Genomic DNA, 15,567 nt, shown 5'->3' with positions numbered 1-15,567 from the left:
CTACAACGTTCCCTTAAAAAAAAAAAAAGTCGCGGCAATGCACTTTAAAAGAAATGTGGGTACCAAGAAACTAGGGCGCAGAGAGAGGCTGCAATTAATTAAGTTAATAATTATGAAAATAAAATTCACTTTGCATGTCCTGTAGTAACTTTTATTTCAAATTACTTCTTCATTGTGTTCTTCCAACAGTATATTCTTAGTTTTGCCAAAACTCAACCCTTTGTAAAACCCTAGATCATATATGTAACAGATATGTCGGGGTTATAGGCTTTGAGGTTAACAACTTTTGTCAGGTTTACTACGCTGCCATCTAGTTGTTACATAAGGAGTCACGTCATAATACCCATTTGAATTGCATTAGCGACTGTGCTGCCATCTGGTGTTCGTTTACGGCGGACGGATGGCGATCCTAGCGGTTGTTCTCTTCAAAGTGCTGCCGATTTTAACGTAGCGAGGAGTTATCTGTTACATATATGATCTAGGGTAAAACGAAAACCTGTGAAAACGGGAAAAAAATTATGGAACGATCGCGTTTCGTTTTAGGGAGGTTTTACTGTATATAAAGTTGAACATACGAAGGCTATTACATGAATATTGTAAACATCTTACTTGCCCCATCAGCACACCAACTACAACATTTGATTTCAGTTGATTATTTACGACTCAACATTTAATATACGTTTGCATTATATTCAACTATAAAACTATTATTGTTCAATGTATAGTAACATATTAATGCTTACGCCAATACATAAAAAAACTCTCTAAATACAAAATTTTAGTAATGAAAGATCATTTGCTTTAAGGACAATATGTCTATAAAATGAGATAGTTAACAGTTCTCTACGATAGCGTATTAATGTTACACTATGATTTAACTTTTATACATTATGCTTTAACGCTAAAGTATACATATATTATAATAAAACATATTGCACTCTTTATACTATTGACATAATCCACAATTAATAGCCATTTAGGCCTGTGAATTTGATATAATTTGACCCAGATTATGACTTTATGTAAATTTTGTATGTTCATTTGTATTTTGTTTAATTTCACACTATGTTTGATATCCTACATACATTATACTATTACTCTATTATGATGCATTCTTTTGAGCATGTGGTCATAATTTTATAATTGATTTTAGACATTTGATATTGTAAACAATATTGTACCTGATGATGCCCCTAGGAGGGTGGAAACATTAGTAGAATAATACAACAAATGTAAATTATAACCATTGAAAGCAATTTGTTTTATATTTTACTTTAAGCTATAAGATTGAGAAATTTTAATATATTGATATATAACAATATCAGTATTGGGCTTAGCTGACCATATGAAAAAATGAATTGTAAATTGATAACTTATAGTTAGGAAAACATATATCAAATATTATTATTAGGGGAGAGTTGGGTAGTATCGGACATCGGGTAATATCGGACAGTGCGTTTCTTTCATCTACCACCAGTTGGTAGTACCTGAATAACATGGTTACGTTTCTGTATGCGACATCACAGAAACGTAACTATGTCATTCAGGTACTATCATCTGGTAGTTGATGAAAGAAACTCACTGTCCAATATTACCCGATGTCCGGCACTACCCAACTCTCCCCTAAATTTATTTATGAGTAATGACAACCTAAGTTTATGCTGAAGACCAATTCATGGTTACCATTCTCTTGCCCCAAGGGGCTCAATTGTGAAGACTATAGATTCCTACAATGGAAAGAATATTATCAGGTATTCTTAAAAATTTCATAACAGTAGCTAGTACTGATTTTGAGTTTCTTCTTGAAAACATAGCTAGAAAAATAAGCAATCAAGACAGTAATTACAGAGAATCTATACTTGTAACAGAAAGTTAGCATTGACCCTTCAGATTTCTACCTGCAGAGAGTTCTTATGAAAATATGTGATATGCCTTCATTTTAGGAACAAAATATAGAGACTATCCAGACGTACAAATCTGATATCTGTAGCTAAGTTCCACATTAATTATCAACTTTGATTTTAGGGACAGTGGTGCAGAAATTATCCAGACATACAAATTTGATTTCTTTAACTACGCTGGGATCCACAGGCCTGTTGTGCTGTACACCACGCCAAGCATCTACATCGACGACATTTCAGTGGACACTCGTATTCACGGCGAAACAGGTGAGTCGAACAATAATAGTGAAAATGTATATCATGTTTGAATCATTGTTAATGTTTTAATTCAGTAACAGATATGTTAAGCAATTTTATTATTCAAACGGAATCTTAACAGAAACGCCCTTTTCACGAGCGATGATACACGTAGGCCTGTAGGAGAATTAAAATTTTAACTCTCTAGCTTTAAATGATGTACCGAAGTACAGATGATATTTCAGTGCAGGAATTCTGCGTTATCATATCATGAAGGATCGGTGGAGCGGAGAAAAATTCTCTCCGGCACCGGGACCCGAACCCGGGTTTTCAGCTCTAAGTGCTGACGCTCTATCCACTAAGCCACACCAGATTCCAATTCCGATGCCGGATTGAATCCTCTCAGTTTAAGTTTCACTTCTTAGTTTCCCTTTGGTGGTCAACCCTCATGCACTGTATCACAGATGTGTGACATAGAGCTGAAAACCCGGGTTCGAATCCCGGTGCCGGAGAGAATTTTTCTCCGCCCCATCGATCCTGCACGGAAATATATGTACTTCGGTACATCGCAATAATATGATATGCGTATGTAATCACTTTGTGATTTAAGACGGCGCTTATTCCGTCGAATCCCGGCCACTTAGTCACTCATAATGAGTGCACCTCTGCACATTGGTGTGTTGGACATTGTGCCATGGTCACACATCTGTGACACAGTGCATGAGGGTTGGTCATCAAAGGGAAGCTAAGAGGTGAAGCTTAAACTGAGAGGATTCAATCCAGCATCGGAATTGGAATCCGGTGTGACTTAGTGGATAGAGCATCAGCACGTAGAGCTGAAAACCAGGGTTCGAATTCCGGTGCTGGAGAGAATTTTTCTCCGCTCCACCGAACCTTCATTTAAATTAATAACTTTTCCAGCAGTAAATTTTAATCGTGAAGTCTGAGACAGGGAAATAATTTTATCTGAATCGTGAAACGCTCTCATACAAAGAGTAACTTTTGATATGTAACAATTGCTAGAGACAAGACAGAAGAAGACAAGGGGAGAGAAGGAAAGAGAAAAGGGTGAAGGGAGAAGAGGAGGAGTTGGCCTGGATGGCTCAGTCGGTAGAGTGCTGGCCTTATGTGCCCGAATTTGCGGGTTCGATCCCGGCCCAGGTCGATGGCATTTAAATATGCTTAAATGCGACAGGCTCATGTCAGTACATTTACTGGCATATAAAAGAACTCCTGCGGGACAAAATTCCGGCACGATGATATAACCTCGGCAGTTGCGAGCGTCGTTAAATAAAACATAATTTTAAGAGGAGGAGCTGTTCGAATACAGAGACATCTATTAACCAAGTTTTTAATTTGTTTGTATCGTAAGCACTATAAGAATGCTGTCGCGTTCGGGAAAAATTGGCTCATATCATTATCCGGATTCTAGAATTTTACTCATCTTCTATTTCTCATTGAAATTCCACACGTTTCGATACTTCACCGAACCTGAAAAATAAATAACGCTTTACAAACAAGAAGAATTACTGTATCGAACAGTCGCACCACGCTACGTTCTTATTGCTCAAGAAAACCAAAAATATTTCTAAAAGATATGCTTTCGCTTCTTTGATTGATACTTGTTTAAGCTGAGCACTGTTTAGTTAAGCACCGCCTGAATAGAGTTCTCTCAGACCAAATTCTTAAGTTATCTACATCTTACAACACATATTTATGCAATCGGTCCATATAATCTGCCATTTTTTAATATGTACGTAATGTACCCTTTACATGACACAGTATATTTAAATTAATTATACTATTTCGTTTATATGATGTCATTCCATTTTCGGCCAATGAAGTGTAATGAAATTTTGAATTCTAACCAATCACAGTCATACATCGCGATAATTTCTGCAGCTCGATTTATCACTATCAATTTATCGCATAGTCGTTCTTTTGTTTAGTCAGTGTCGCCAACTGTTTCCACGTAAACCGATGAGCATGAATGCATTGTACTAAATAAAGTGCGAAATCCTACTTCTACATCTACATCTTTTAATTCCATGTCCAGTGTATCTAAAGAAAATGACACTCCTTCATAACAATTGTTCATTTATTTAATGTATTAATCAGATTATTTGTAATTATACTATAAAATGTTTCAATTAAATTACGATTTCAGCAGATAATGAAAACGTATTTCTGTTATAATAAAAAGAGAAAAGCGCAGTACATGTAATTAACATTTTTAAACCTGTATTTCGCTTTTCTCAATTGGCAATACTGAATAACATTCAATTTCTTTCTTGCAGTAATCGTTATTCATCTATTTCGACTTCATAATATCTGAATAGGTTAAGTATTTATAAATACACAAATTATTAACATTTTGTGAGCGAATTTTAGGGATATACTATTTACATTTTTATTTTATTCACGAAAAAGTCCTAATAAATGTTACTAGGGCCTAAGATTCCGCAAATAAATCCACTCGCTTCGCTCGTGGATTTATCGGCAAATCTCAGGCCTCTTGTGACATTACTATAGAGAAATCACAATAAATAGTGTTGGTTTTATTAATCTCTGCCTTACTTGGTAACTTAACCAAATATATTAGTATATTTAGATTAATTATACTGAGAAAACAATAAATAGCGTTTATTTTCTCAAACTCTGCTTTATTTGATAGTATGTATAATTAATTTAATTATATCTAGAAAACATAATAATATTTTTGATTTTCTTTATCTCTGCTTTATTTTATAATTATAGTATGTATAATTAATTTAATTATGCTGAGAAAACATAATAATTTTGTTGGTTTTCTTAATCTCTGTATTATTTGATAACTATAGTGTGTATAATTAATGTAATTATACCGATAAAACATAATAATTTTGTTGGTTCTGTTTTATTTGAAAACTAGCAGTACCCGTGCGCTCCGCTGCACCCGTTAGAAATAGATATAAAGTAATTACATAATTAAAATAGGACATTTGATCCAGGGAACATTCGTGTTTGATATAAGGATAAATCGTTTATTATGTTACTTAATTTAAATTGTATTTTCATAATTAAAATGCGATCATTTTGATCCAGAGACCACTCATTTGGTCATAAAAATTATTTTAGGAAATACAGGAAACGAATGTACAGAATAGCCTATCAAGTTTTCTGTGCATAAGAAGCTATTTTAATCTTACCTGTCCTCGATTCACTCACAAGTTACTGTAATAACATTATAGCATTATGTCCATCTAGAGAAACTACACTTTCCAATGGTGAAATAATAATTAATTATACAAATCGGTTAATTTAGCTTCTGATATTACTTCATACAAACACAGAAACATTATCTGTAGGCTATCTTTCATAGCTTTCGATTGTTGCTGTCCAAGGCCCCTTATAGACGAAGTCATTTGTTTTTTAATTCATTACACGGCCTCAGATGGCAGTTATTTTAATTTTAAAACTCATTTATCTCATTAAATATCAGTCCTATAAAAATTTTTCAAGGAATAAAACTTATCGGAAATTAGTTTTAAAGAGATTTTTGTTATGTAACATTTTTCACAAAAATCAATAATAAGCGAGATATTTTGATTTATTTAATTCAGCCCCCCTTATAACCCCCCTTTTAAATAATGTATTTTGAATACCATATAGCCTAAAATCTAAGTTACAACGAACTTAATTTATATTCCAATTTTCATCGAAATCCGTTCAGCCATTATCGCGTGAAAAGGTAACAAACATACAGACAGACAGACAGACAGACATAAAAACAAAAATTTCAAAAAAGCGATTTTCGGTTTCAGGGTGGTTAATTGTATATGTTAGGACCAATTATTTTTGGAAAATCGAAAATTACCAGAAAAATTTCGGCTACAGATTTATTATTAATATAGATTATAGTATGTATAATTAATTTAATTATACTGAGAAAATACAGTAAATAGTGTTGCCTTTCTTAATCTCTGCTTTATTTGATAATTATAGTATTATAATTAATTTAATTATACTGAGAAAACACAATAAATAGTGTTGGTTTTCTTAATCTCTATTTTATTTGATAACTGTGGTATGTATAATTAATTTAATTATACTGAGAAAACATAATATTTTGTTGATTTTCTTAATTTCTGTTTTATTTGATAAATATAGTAAGTATGTATATTTAATTTAATTCTACTGATAAAGCACAGTAAGTAGCATTGGTTCTCTTAATTCCTGCTTTATTTTATAATTGTTGCATGTATATTTAAATTAATTAGGCTATACTAAGAAAACACAATAAATAGTGTTGTTTTTCTTCATTTCTGCTTTACTTGATAACTTACCCAAATGTGTTAGTATTCCAGAATAACACTGTGGAAATATGACTATTTTACTGTACTAATTATCATTTATTCTGTAGAAGTCTCAATGCACTTATTTTACAATAGCTGAATTTCGTTCACACAGGGGTAATTGAGTACAGCGTCAGTGTTGAGGGGCATTCTTCAGGCAACTCCACTGTTCTCGTTAGTCTTGTCGACCGGGACGGGAACTACGTCATCCGGGACGTCGCCGGTAGTCAAGGAGAACTGCAAGTCCCCGAGGCTAGACTCTGGTGGCCCTACCTCATGGATAGTGACCCGGGATATCTTTACACCCTAGAGGTGAGCTCCGCCATGCAAACCGGCACTGAGGGAGCGGAATAGGCTATACGGACATTGAATCAATTGCATACATTACGTTATTGAATATTGTTCTGCCTTGTGTTTATAATCATTTATTTAACAGGCTTTATATGAATTACTTCGATACCAAGTATCTTTATCCTCCCCTTAACGTTTCTGTTTTGTAGTTTGGTTTCTAATAATGATTTTATGCTCGACCATGCCGAAATGTAGTAATTATACACCTGGTAGCAGCCCTTTAATGGACTTCATTAAAGTACACCTATTCACTAAAGTTCAGGTGTTCCACCAATCAGAAAACACCATTGTAGCAATATGAAAGCGCAAGTATCGATTATTCTCGCATATGCAATCGAAAGACAACTAGCGAAACGTCACGGAGGCTGGAAATCCAATACTGTCGCAGAAATGTATGTTCTGTTACTATAATAATTAGCGTTAATTGTAAATAATATTCAAATAAATTCAATTTGTCATCTCGTTTTTCAATGTCTAAATCAATTTCAAGGTTATATCAAGATTAATGTTTATTTTACTCTCTAGATTATATGAAGGTCAATGCCATTTGTTTGTTGGAAAAAATCAACACTTTCGCGTTTGCACACATCTCACAATTTACGAGATATTGCACAAGGTCAGTTCCGCTCCCCAGTCAGATAAGAATAACATGAATACTTATGAATAATTTCAAGTTAGAAATATGGTCGAGCATAAAAAGTCGTATGAAACTTGCCTATAATGCTAATTAAGACGCTTGTATGAAAATTATGAAACTCGCTTGCGCTCGTTTCATAAACATATTCGCGTCTTAATTACTACTATTACAGGTTCGTTGCATAATGTACTATTCCAACTGACTTACGTTCACTGGTCTGTTATGGTACACGAAGTTTATACTAATTTGAAAATGTATATTAATGTTTTGTCTGTTGACAAATACAGTATCCCGTTTTTCTCTTGATTTATAGGTACCTGTCTTTAACAAGAGATTCGATCTGTCTCCGTTCAATAAATGTTCATTCCATTTTAATCTTTTTATATTTTATTTACACTAAATTAGGCCTAAGTATACATAAGATAAATATAAAAAGTCAGGAAAACTCGTATTCAGATGTATTTCCATCTAATATAAGAAATACAATAGTATATTTCTGAATATGTATTATAAGTCTTTCTCGTGTTAAATTGGTTAACATGTTTCAGCCTGTTATGTGCCATCTTCAGAACAGGCTGAAACATTTAACCAGGTACGGTAAAATTTAACACGAAAAAGACATATAATACATATTCCGAAGTGATATAGTGTTAAAAGTTGTGTAATCAAGATGTACAATAGTATACTGCGATACAAGTATGGTAAGTGCGTTATAATAGGGCCGAGAAAAAAGTAAAAAATAAAATGATCAAAGCGAAATATTTTTAATAATATCTTCATGGTGGATGAAATAGTTGATGTGGGGGTGGATAATAGTGTTGGTATAAACTTCAACAACTGTGTAAATTCTACTATTACTCTTAATTGTTCTAAATAAAGGTATATGTTTGTACTTCAACTTACCGTATTCATAACCATGTGGTGTGTTTCTTTTGTTTGTATCCTAGACCAGAATGTAGGAACCTTATTCTTATACTGTTATTTGTTGTTTAGTCAACTATCCGAAGACAGGTTTTAAACCTCGCAAGTGTTACCAACAAGGCACCACTTGTGATGCAACTAGACTAGGAGATAATGGGGCCAGTTCCTTTACACCTCTATTGCATACATCGCCAACTAGCTACATATTCACTAATCAGACTTCAGATGCATACAAATATTTGTTCTTCCTCTGACACATATCGTCAAGTGAGATGTACTGTCTGATAATAGATGTAGGCCTACATATCAGCCAGAACCTTAATCAGAATTCTTATATTGTAGACTCTCTATTTTTTTGTCTGTCAGACTCACTATCCAATTATTTACAAACCGTATTTTTGTACTTTGTTATAGATTCGCCTCCATGCCGTTGGTGATATATCTGAAGACGTGTATCGCCTGTCAGTGGGCATCAGGAAAGTTGAGTGGAACAACACTAGTGTTACTATCAATGGAAAACCGATCTATATCAGAGGATTCGGCCGCCACGAGGATTCTGCTGTATGTTGGTAGCTAATTCACATATTAAAACAAGATTTAAATCTCAATAGATTACACTGAACAACAAGAATTTTGCTCCGACTTGAAACAATGTGTCCCTTATGGTTTGATGTGCGCTGAATCCGAAAATGCATCTCTTTTATCAAGTAAGGGTTTTAAGATATACTATGATTTCACTTTTCGATAAGCGCTCCCTCAGGAAACATCTGGTGCGGGTTGGGGTACAAACTAAAACAAAAGCTAACGCATTTTATGAGTTTATGACTTATTTCCGGTTTCTTATGATTCTTGCCATGTTCTTTTGTACTTCTAATAAATAAACAGGTATTGGTCCTTTCTATTAAGTAAATTTAATAACAGTTGAAAGTGAGCTCCATGCAATGAACAAACAAGGGTGCGGATTTCAATGTTTAAAGGCAAAGTTTACCAGTTTGAGTGAAGGCAAATTAAAAGAAAGCATTTTCATCGGTCCACAAATTCACAAAGTTATGGTTGACCCTTTGTTTGAGGAAAAACTTTCCATTACAGAAAGAATGGCATGGCGTTCTTTCAAAGACGTTTGCTCAAATTTCCTTGGAAATTCCAGGGCAGAGAACTACACAGAACCTGTTGTGGAAACTATGTTAAGTGCATATGACAAAATGGAACGTAATATGTCTCTCAAAATACACGTTTTACATTCTCATTTGGAGCAGTAAGCGACGAGCATGGGGAAAGATTTCATCAAGAAATATCTGAAATGGAAAGGCGATATAAAAATATCATCATTCAGCAACCTTGCAGACTATTGTTGGTTCCTTCTAAAATACAGTTCCAGGTCTATTTATAAACAGAAGTCACCCAGAAAATGATTTAAATGTAAGTTCAAATTTCGGGATTTTTCTCATTATACGTATGAAATATTTTTATTATTATTCTGTTTTAAACTATGTAACATCATTTTTGTATCCAGTACACATTTTTCAACTATTGTGAGGAAATTTGAATTCCTAATGTGTTGTAATTTTATCAGTAGCAGTGAAAAATTAAAAATAAATAAGTTTTGTAATAAAAATTCAATTCATTTTCCCCGGAAAATGGTACTTGATGGGGCAATTTGGATTTTAAATTCAGATTTAGGGTATACATATTAGTAATATTCACCTATTTTTATTTTCGAAGCAAGACAAAAGTAAAAATTTGTTGTTCAGCGTTATGAAAACAGTTACTTCATGGTCCTTTTCTCTCAAGATGAATATTATTTTTGTTATTATTATTATTATTATTATTATTATTATTATTATTATTATTATTACTTTTTGTAGAGCACGTTAAGGTCCGGTCTTACTACGTTGACGTCAGTGATGCACTGTTTTTCAAAATGATAAATTTAATATCTGCCCAAATATTTGGAATCGAATGGATTCTCATATAAACTTCCTTGTTCAAAATCATCTCAGAATTATTCTCTGTGGCGATGTAACTCCGCGAATTTCCATGTGTACTTGTAAACTGGAAATGCGTTCTAACAAATATTGATTCATTCAGCGAAATTATATCGTAGTGAAATATATTTCTTGGTAACAAGGAACATATTGGCATCTTATTTAATTAATATTTGAAGAGAAAAATTCGCTCCGGCGTCGGGGGATCGAACCCGGGTCCTTGGTTCTACGTACCAAGCGCTCTGACCACTGAGCTACGCCGAATTCAATCCACAGCACCGGATCGAACTCTCCTCCCTCAATGTTTCCCTTTGAGGCCTGACTCCACGTTAGACATATATACGTTGACGTGTATCCAATGTCAACTGCTATTATACTAGGAGCGCACTCAGCTGAGTGACTTGTTTGGCCGGGATTCCGCAGTTAAGTGCACAGTAATCTGTACAGACATATGCACTGCAAGCTATGAGAATATTATAGATTTATTAATTTGCCCTTCAGAATGATATCTATAATATTAATTGTCAATATTACAGATATCATTCTGCAGGACAAATTAATTAATCTATAATATCTTATTTAATGTTTAAAAGTTGCGATATTGTAAAAATAACAATACTAATACGAGACAATGTCAAAATCGATAGTTGTACAGTCCGAAATACATTTTAAATGGTTTTTTTTTTCTCGTTTCTGCACAAAGCTTAAGAAATTTAGGACAATCATATAATTTACAAATATGCCTGTCCATGTAGGCTATTTACTAAAATAAAATTATAAAGATTCTTATTTCGAGGTTAATCAAAATTTGCAGTAGATGTCGTACACCAATTCTTAACTTTGTTCTCTAAACACCACATTAGCTGGTTTTCAAGACGTGTTCTCACACATCCTTCGAAAACATTCAACTTTATTTAAGTTTCAGCTTAATTTTGAGAGTTTTGAGACTGATAATTAAACAATATGGAAGTAAAGGTTGTTACACTGATAATAAAATTTATCTCATACTAGTCAATTCCATCTTCAGAGCGGACTTAACAGCAAAGGAGAGTTTCGTCATCACATCACGCTTATAGGAGGTGCGCTACTGAAATTTCTAAAATCCACAATTTTTTAGCTAGAGTGTTGAAATTTTTATTGAATATGCATATCAATATCATACTCACACATTGTAAATTTCAATCTTTCTCATAAACAATTTAAAAAAAATTAACTTATTTTGTTTTCCTTTTTTATTTTCTTAGAGAAAATTCTATTTCTAAAAAGAAATATGTATCTTTTTAAATCTATTTTTTTGATTAAAATTAGCACTTCATTTTGTGCAATGGAGCATAATAATGCCCTATTCTAATTTGTTTATTTAAAAATATATATATAATTTCTTCAGTGTTCAAACAATAATAAAAATAATACTGCTTTACGTATAATTCTCTATCAATAAAGCTATGCTGAATACAGCCAATAAAACGTTCCATTTCACAACAGAGATATTAATGAATAACTATGCAAAGTTTCATCACTCTAGCTTTAACCACTGAGAAATAAAATAAATACTTGACGTTGAAAATGTAGAAAATTTCTTTTTTGAGATAATTAAATTTAAAATTTTGGTTAGGCTACTCATAATTCGTGCATTAACACAACTTCTACCAAATTAATTTGTAGCTTTAATATACTGATATTGTACCATAAAATTTTCACGAAAATACTCCCCATGAAACCGTACTTTTTTAGAGCGAAAATAACAAAATAAAACAATTTGTCAAAATTCGACTATTTTCAGTAGTGCATCGCCTTAAAATCCTCATTGTTCTTATGTTCATATATTATGCTATGAACTGTACATTAAAATAATATATATGATATGCGTAAATCACTTTGTGATTTAAGACGGCGCTTATTCCGTCGGATCCCGGCCAAATAGTCTCTCATAACGAGTGCACCTCAGCACATGTGTGGACTTCGGTCCTACGTTCATAGACATCTATGACGTAGTGCAGAGGGCGGCCACTAGAGGGAACCCAATAGTTGGAGCTTAATCTGAGACGATTCTGTCCGACGCCGGGGTGGTATCCGGTGTGGCTTAGTGGATAAAGCATCAGCACGTAGAGCTGAAAACCCGTGTTCAAATCCCGGCGCCGGAGAGAATTTTTCTCCGTTCCATTACTCTTTCATCGTATGAGCTGTACTTATATTATCAATTGGTGTGTTTCTTGTTTCGTTCTAAGACATTCGTTAGAACAAGTATGTGTACATATTATGAAATGAAATAATTCATACAATTCAAATTAGATCAATAAAAGATTCCGTAGTATTAGCGTGTGACAAGAAGAAAATTCCGAGATTAATAAAGAAGTGTGACACTGAATCTTTTTAACAAGACGAACGTACTTAAATAAACTCCCTATGAAACAATCTATCGCATACAGCAGCATGTGGAAACGGTGCCTTTAACCACAATAATTTATTACAACACGTACAGTAAGTCTCAGAATTTATTCAACAGGCGTAAGACTGATTCAACCAGGTGTCAGACACTTCCGGCAGTACTTGTAATGGTTAATGTAAATGCAACTAGAATACTCTGACTGTGGGGGCGTTCAATGACTCATTTTCTTACCAGGAGATGACCGCTGCTGAGGGGTCATATTCGATCATAGCATAAGCAATTATCAACGGAACTCCTGTTACAGGTAGAGTATACAAAAATTGAATTACGTCACATAATGTGATAAACGAACAAAGTTTGAAAGAATTAACCAATTTCCGTAATAAAAAGTTTTGTAGCACAATTCATTTGCCTTGTTTTGAGTCACTTTCATTACACATTATTTCAAAATATCACTTCTCACAAAAAAGTTCAAAATGTTGCCCAAGGTTGCGGGTTCGATCCCGGGCCAGGTCGATGGCATTTAAGTGTGCTTAAATGCGACAGGCTCATGTCAGTAGATTGGCATGTAAAAGAACTCCTGCGGGACAAAATTCCGGCATCATAACTTCAGTTTTGAAACGCTCTTGCCAAATTCTGATTCATCATATTCACTCTGTTTAATTTTTTTTCTTCACTTTGTAATTCATATATGTTTATTTTCATTTTCTTTCTACAAAATTTATGTAAACATTTAATATTGTAAAATTCATGTAGGAGAGTATACTGAGTCCTTCTGGGCTACCTCCAATGGGAGGCAGTTATTATCTTATCTATAGGGGCGTGTCTAATTCTCCTACATAAGAGTCGAACTATAGGATGTCGAACTTGTTTTCTGTCGAACTTAAGAGCTTCCACTGTACTGCTATGATTAAATACTGTAGCAATGTTGCATTTTGGTTCAAATAATCTTAAAGAATTCATACCTTTTGTTTCATAGCTATGAGATACAATTCAAAATTATTTCGATTTTTATGTATGAATTATATGAATACAATATAATAAATTTGTCTTGTTTTAAGAACATTAAAGTCTAAGAACAATTTTTGAGATGGAAAATCAATAGGTTTATGAAGACATATTTTAATTATTTTCTTCTGTAATAAATGAAATGGATTAAAATTGGTTTTAAATAAGCTACCCCAACCTATAATTCCATACATAATTACCGATTGAAATAAAATTAAGTATATTGTGCGTAATAAACTTATTGACAAGTAATTCCTCAATAAAGCAAAATGAATATATAATTTCATGTACGAGTAATTTATTACAAAGGTAATGGCTAATATGTACTCCGTATGTTATCTTCTAGACCCGTAAATGAATGGATGAAATGGGAGGAGAAACATTTCAAAGGTACTCGAAAACGCGTCCTTGCAATAGAAATTGGACCTGAGAAAAAGTGTCTATGTGAACTCGAAGTCTGATGACCATTTCTCTCACTCTTACTTTCTCTGTTCCCTATGAAGGTGCATTAGAGAATTTTGAAGAAAGGAGCTACCACATGTTGGGGGAAGGACGAAACACGACAAAGCAACAGGCAGGATCGCCAAAGACGCCGCAGTCCTCGCAAGAGAAGTGATTCGAGTCTTTGCGTTGTGCCAGTGGCACTCGAATAAATTCGCCCTAAAATACCGAAGGGAACACGCTGAACCAAGGCTCGATTTCAGAAGGCTTTAATTTGGAAAGTGGAGAAATTTGTGTAGAGGAAGATATAGGTCTGTGGCCCATTCATTTTAACGATCATCCGGACATTTGTCTTATTGCCTTAGAAAAACTACGGCACGATAAAACACAGAGACAGAGACAGAGAGAGAGAGAGAGAGAGAGAGAGAGAGAGAGAGAGAGAGAGAGAAGGTCTTGCTCATGTTCTGGATTCCTGTCCTTACTAAGAATGATCGTACTTCGAAACTCCCTCTATCATTAGATTCGATCAATGTCTACAGAAGAACTGCAATCATCGGATTTCCAGGTTTACGAAGAAGTCAATGGCCTAGCATCGAATGTAGTACCAGAAGCGAAGATAGCGATCGTCCCGAACAGCAACAAGAGCTAAATTATAGACCCGACTGTCAGGTTCGAGAAACACAAAGATCAACTCTAGAAGTACACCAGAAAAAAAGAACATCCGTAAACTCTACAGTTCTATATTTTTACAGACAAATGCAAATTTCAAGAAATAGAAGCAATAGGTTCGATGGTTGGTTTCCGTAGTATCACCTCAAAGTATTTCATTATCACCTGGAAAATATATTTAAAAATATATAGGCCTATAGAAATTCTCATCGCTTCTCTACGTGAGTCAATATTTTTGATTCGCCATCACTTGTATAACGGAAAATAAACTCTTCGCATAGTGTAGACCTACTATCTTTTTTTTTTCTTTTAATTTTACATAAAACCATATAATGTGAAAAAATTGCATTCATTTCGTTCATTTTATCCTTCTATTTTTTCATTGTTTGTTCCAATGTTTTGTTTATTAACGACATCGTTAATAAAGCATGCTCTATCCATAGTGACAACCTGTATAATTTTATAATGGCTATCATTGATACAAACTATGTTTTTTTTTAATATATTTCGCTATAAACTTTCAGTTTCTCTTTTAGAGGTGAAGATAATCCTAATATAGAAGATAGAGGCCCACAATATAATGGACTGTTAAGACTATCACCTTTCGGACATGAGCTTTATACCCAACTGGGAATGTCAGTTCTCTATGCTTGTCATCACTCCTAAAAGAACATGGACATGAGCTTTATACCCA

General features: G+C 33.8%; 2 protein-coding genes across 5 annotated transcripts in view; one reads left to right on the top strand and one right to left on the bottom strand.

Annotated features, from left to right (window-relative positions):
* Window positions 1-15,567, bottom strand: part of LOC138705100 (conserved oligomeric Golgi complex subunit 4-like) — a 481,496-nt gene that overhangs the window by 39,570 nt on the left and 426,359 nt on the right. The window lies entirely within an intron of this gene.
* LOC138705072 (beta-glucuronidase-like) overlaps window positions 1-15,567 on the top strand; it is a 79,080-nt gene that overhangs the window by 37,871 nt on the left and 25,642 nt on the right. For all 4 annotated transcript variants that reach the window (XM_069833698.1, XM_069833674.1, XM_069833688.1 and 1 more), the window contains 3 exons: window positions 2,026-2,168; window positions 6,588-6,784; window positions 8,796-8,942. In XM_069833698.1, coding sequence (XP_069689799.1) covers window positions 2,026-2,168; window positions 6,588-6,784; window positions 8,796-8,942 — 487 coding nt within the window. The remainder of the gene's footprint in view (window positions 1-2,025; window positions 2,169-6,587; window positions 6,785-8,795; window positions 8,943-15,567) is intronic.

This window comes from Periplaneta americana, chromosome 1 (assembly GCF_040183065.1).
Source record: "Periplaneta americana isolate PAMFEO1 chromosome 1, P.americana_PAMFEO1_priV1, whole genome shotgun sequence".
NCBI lineage: Eukaryota > Metazoa > Arthropoda > Insecta > Blattodea > Blattidae > Periplaneta > Periplaneta americana.
This window is presented reverse-complemented; position numbering and strand designations above follow the sequence as displayed.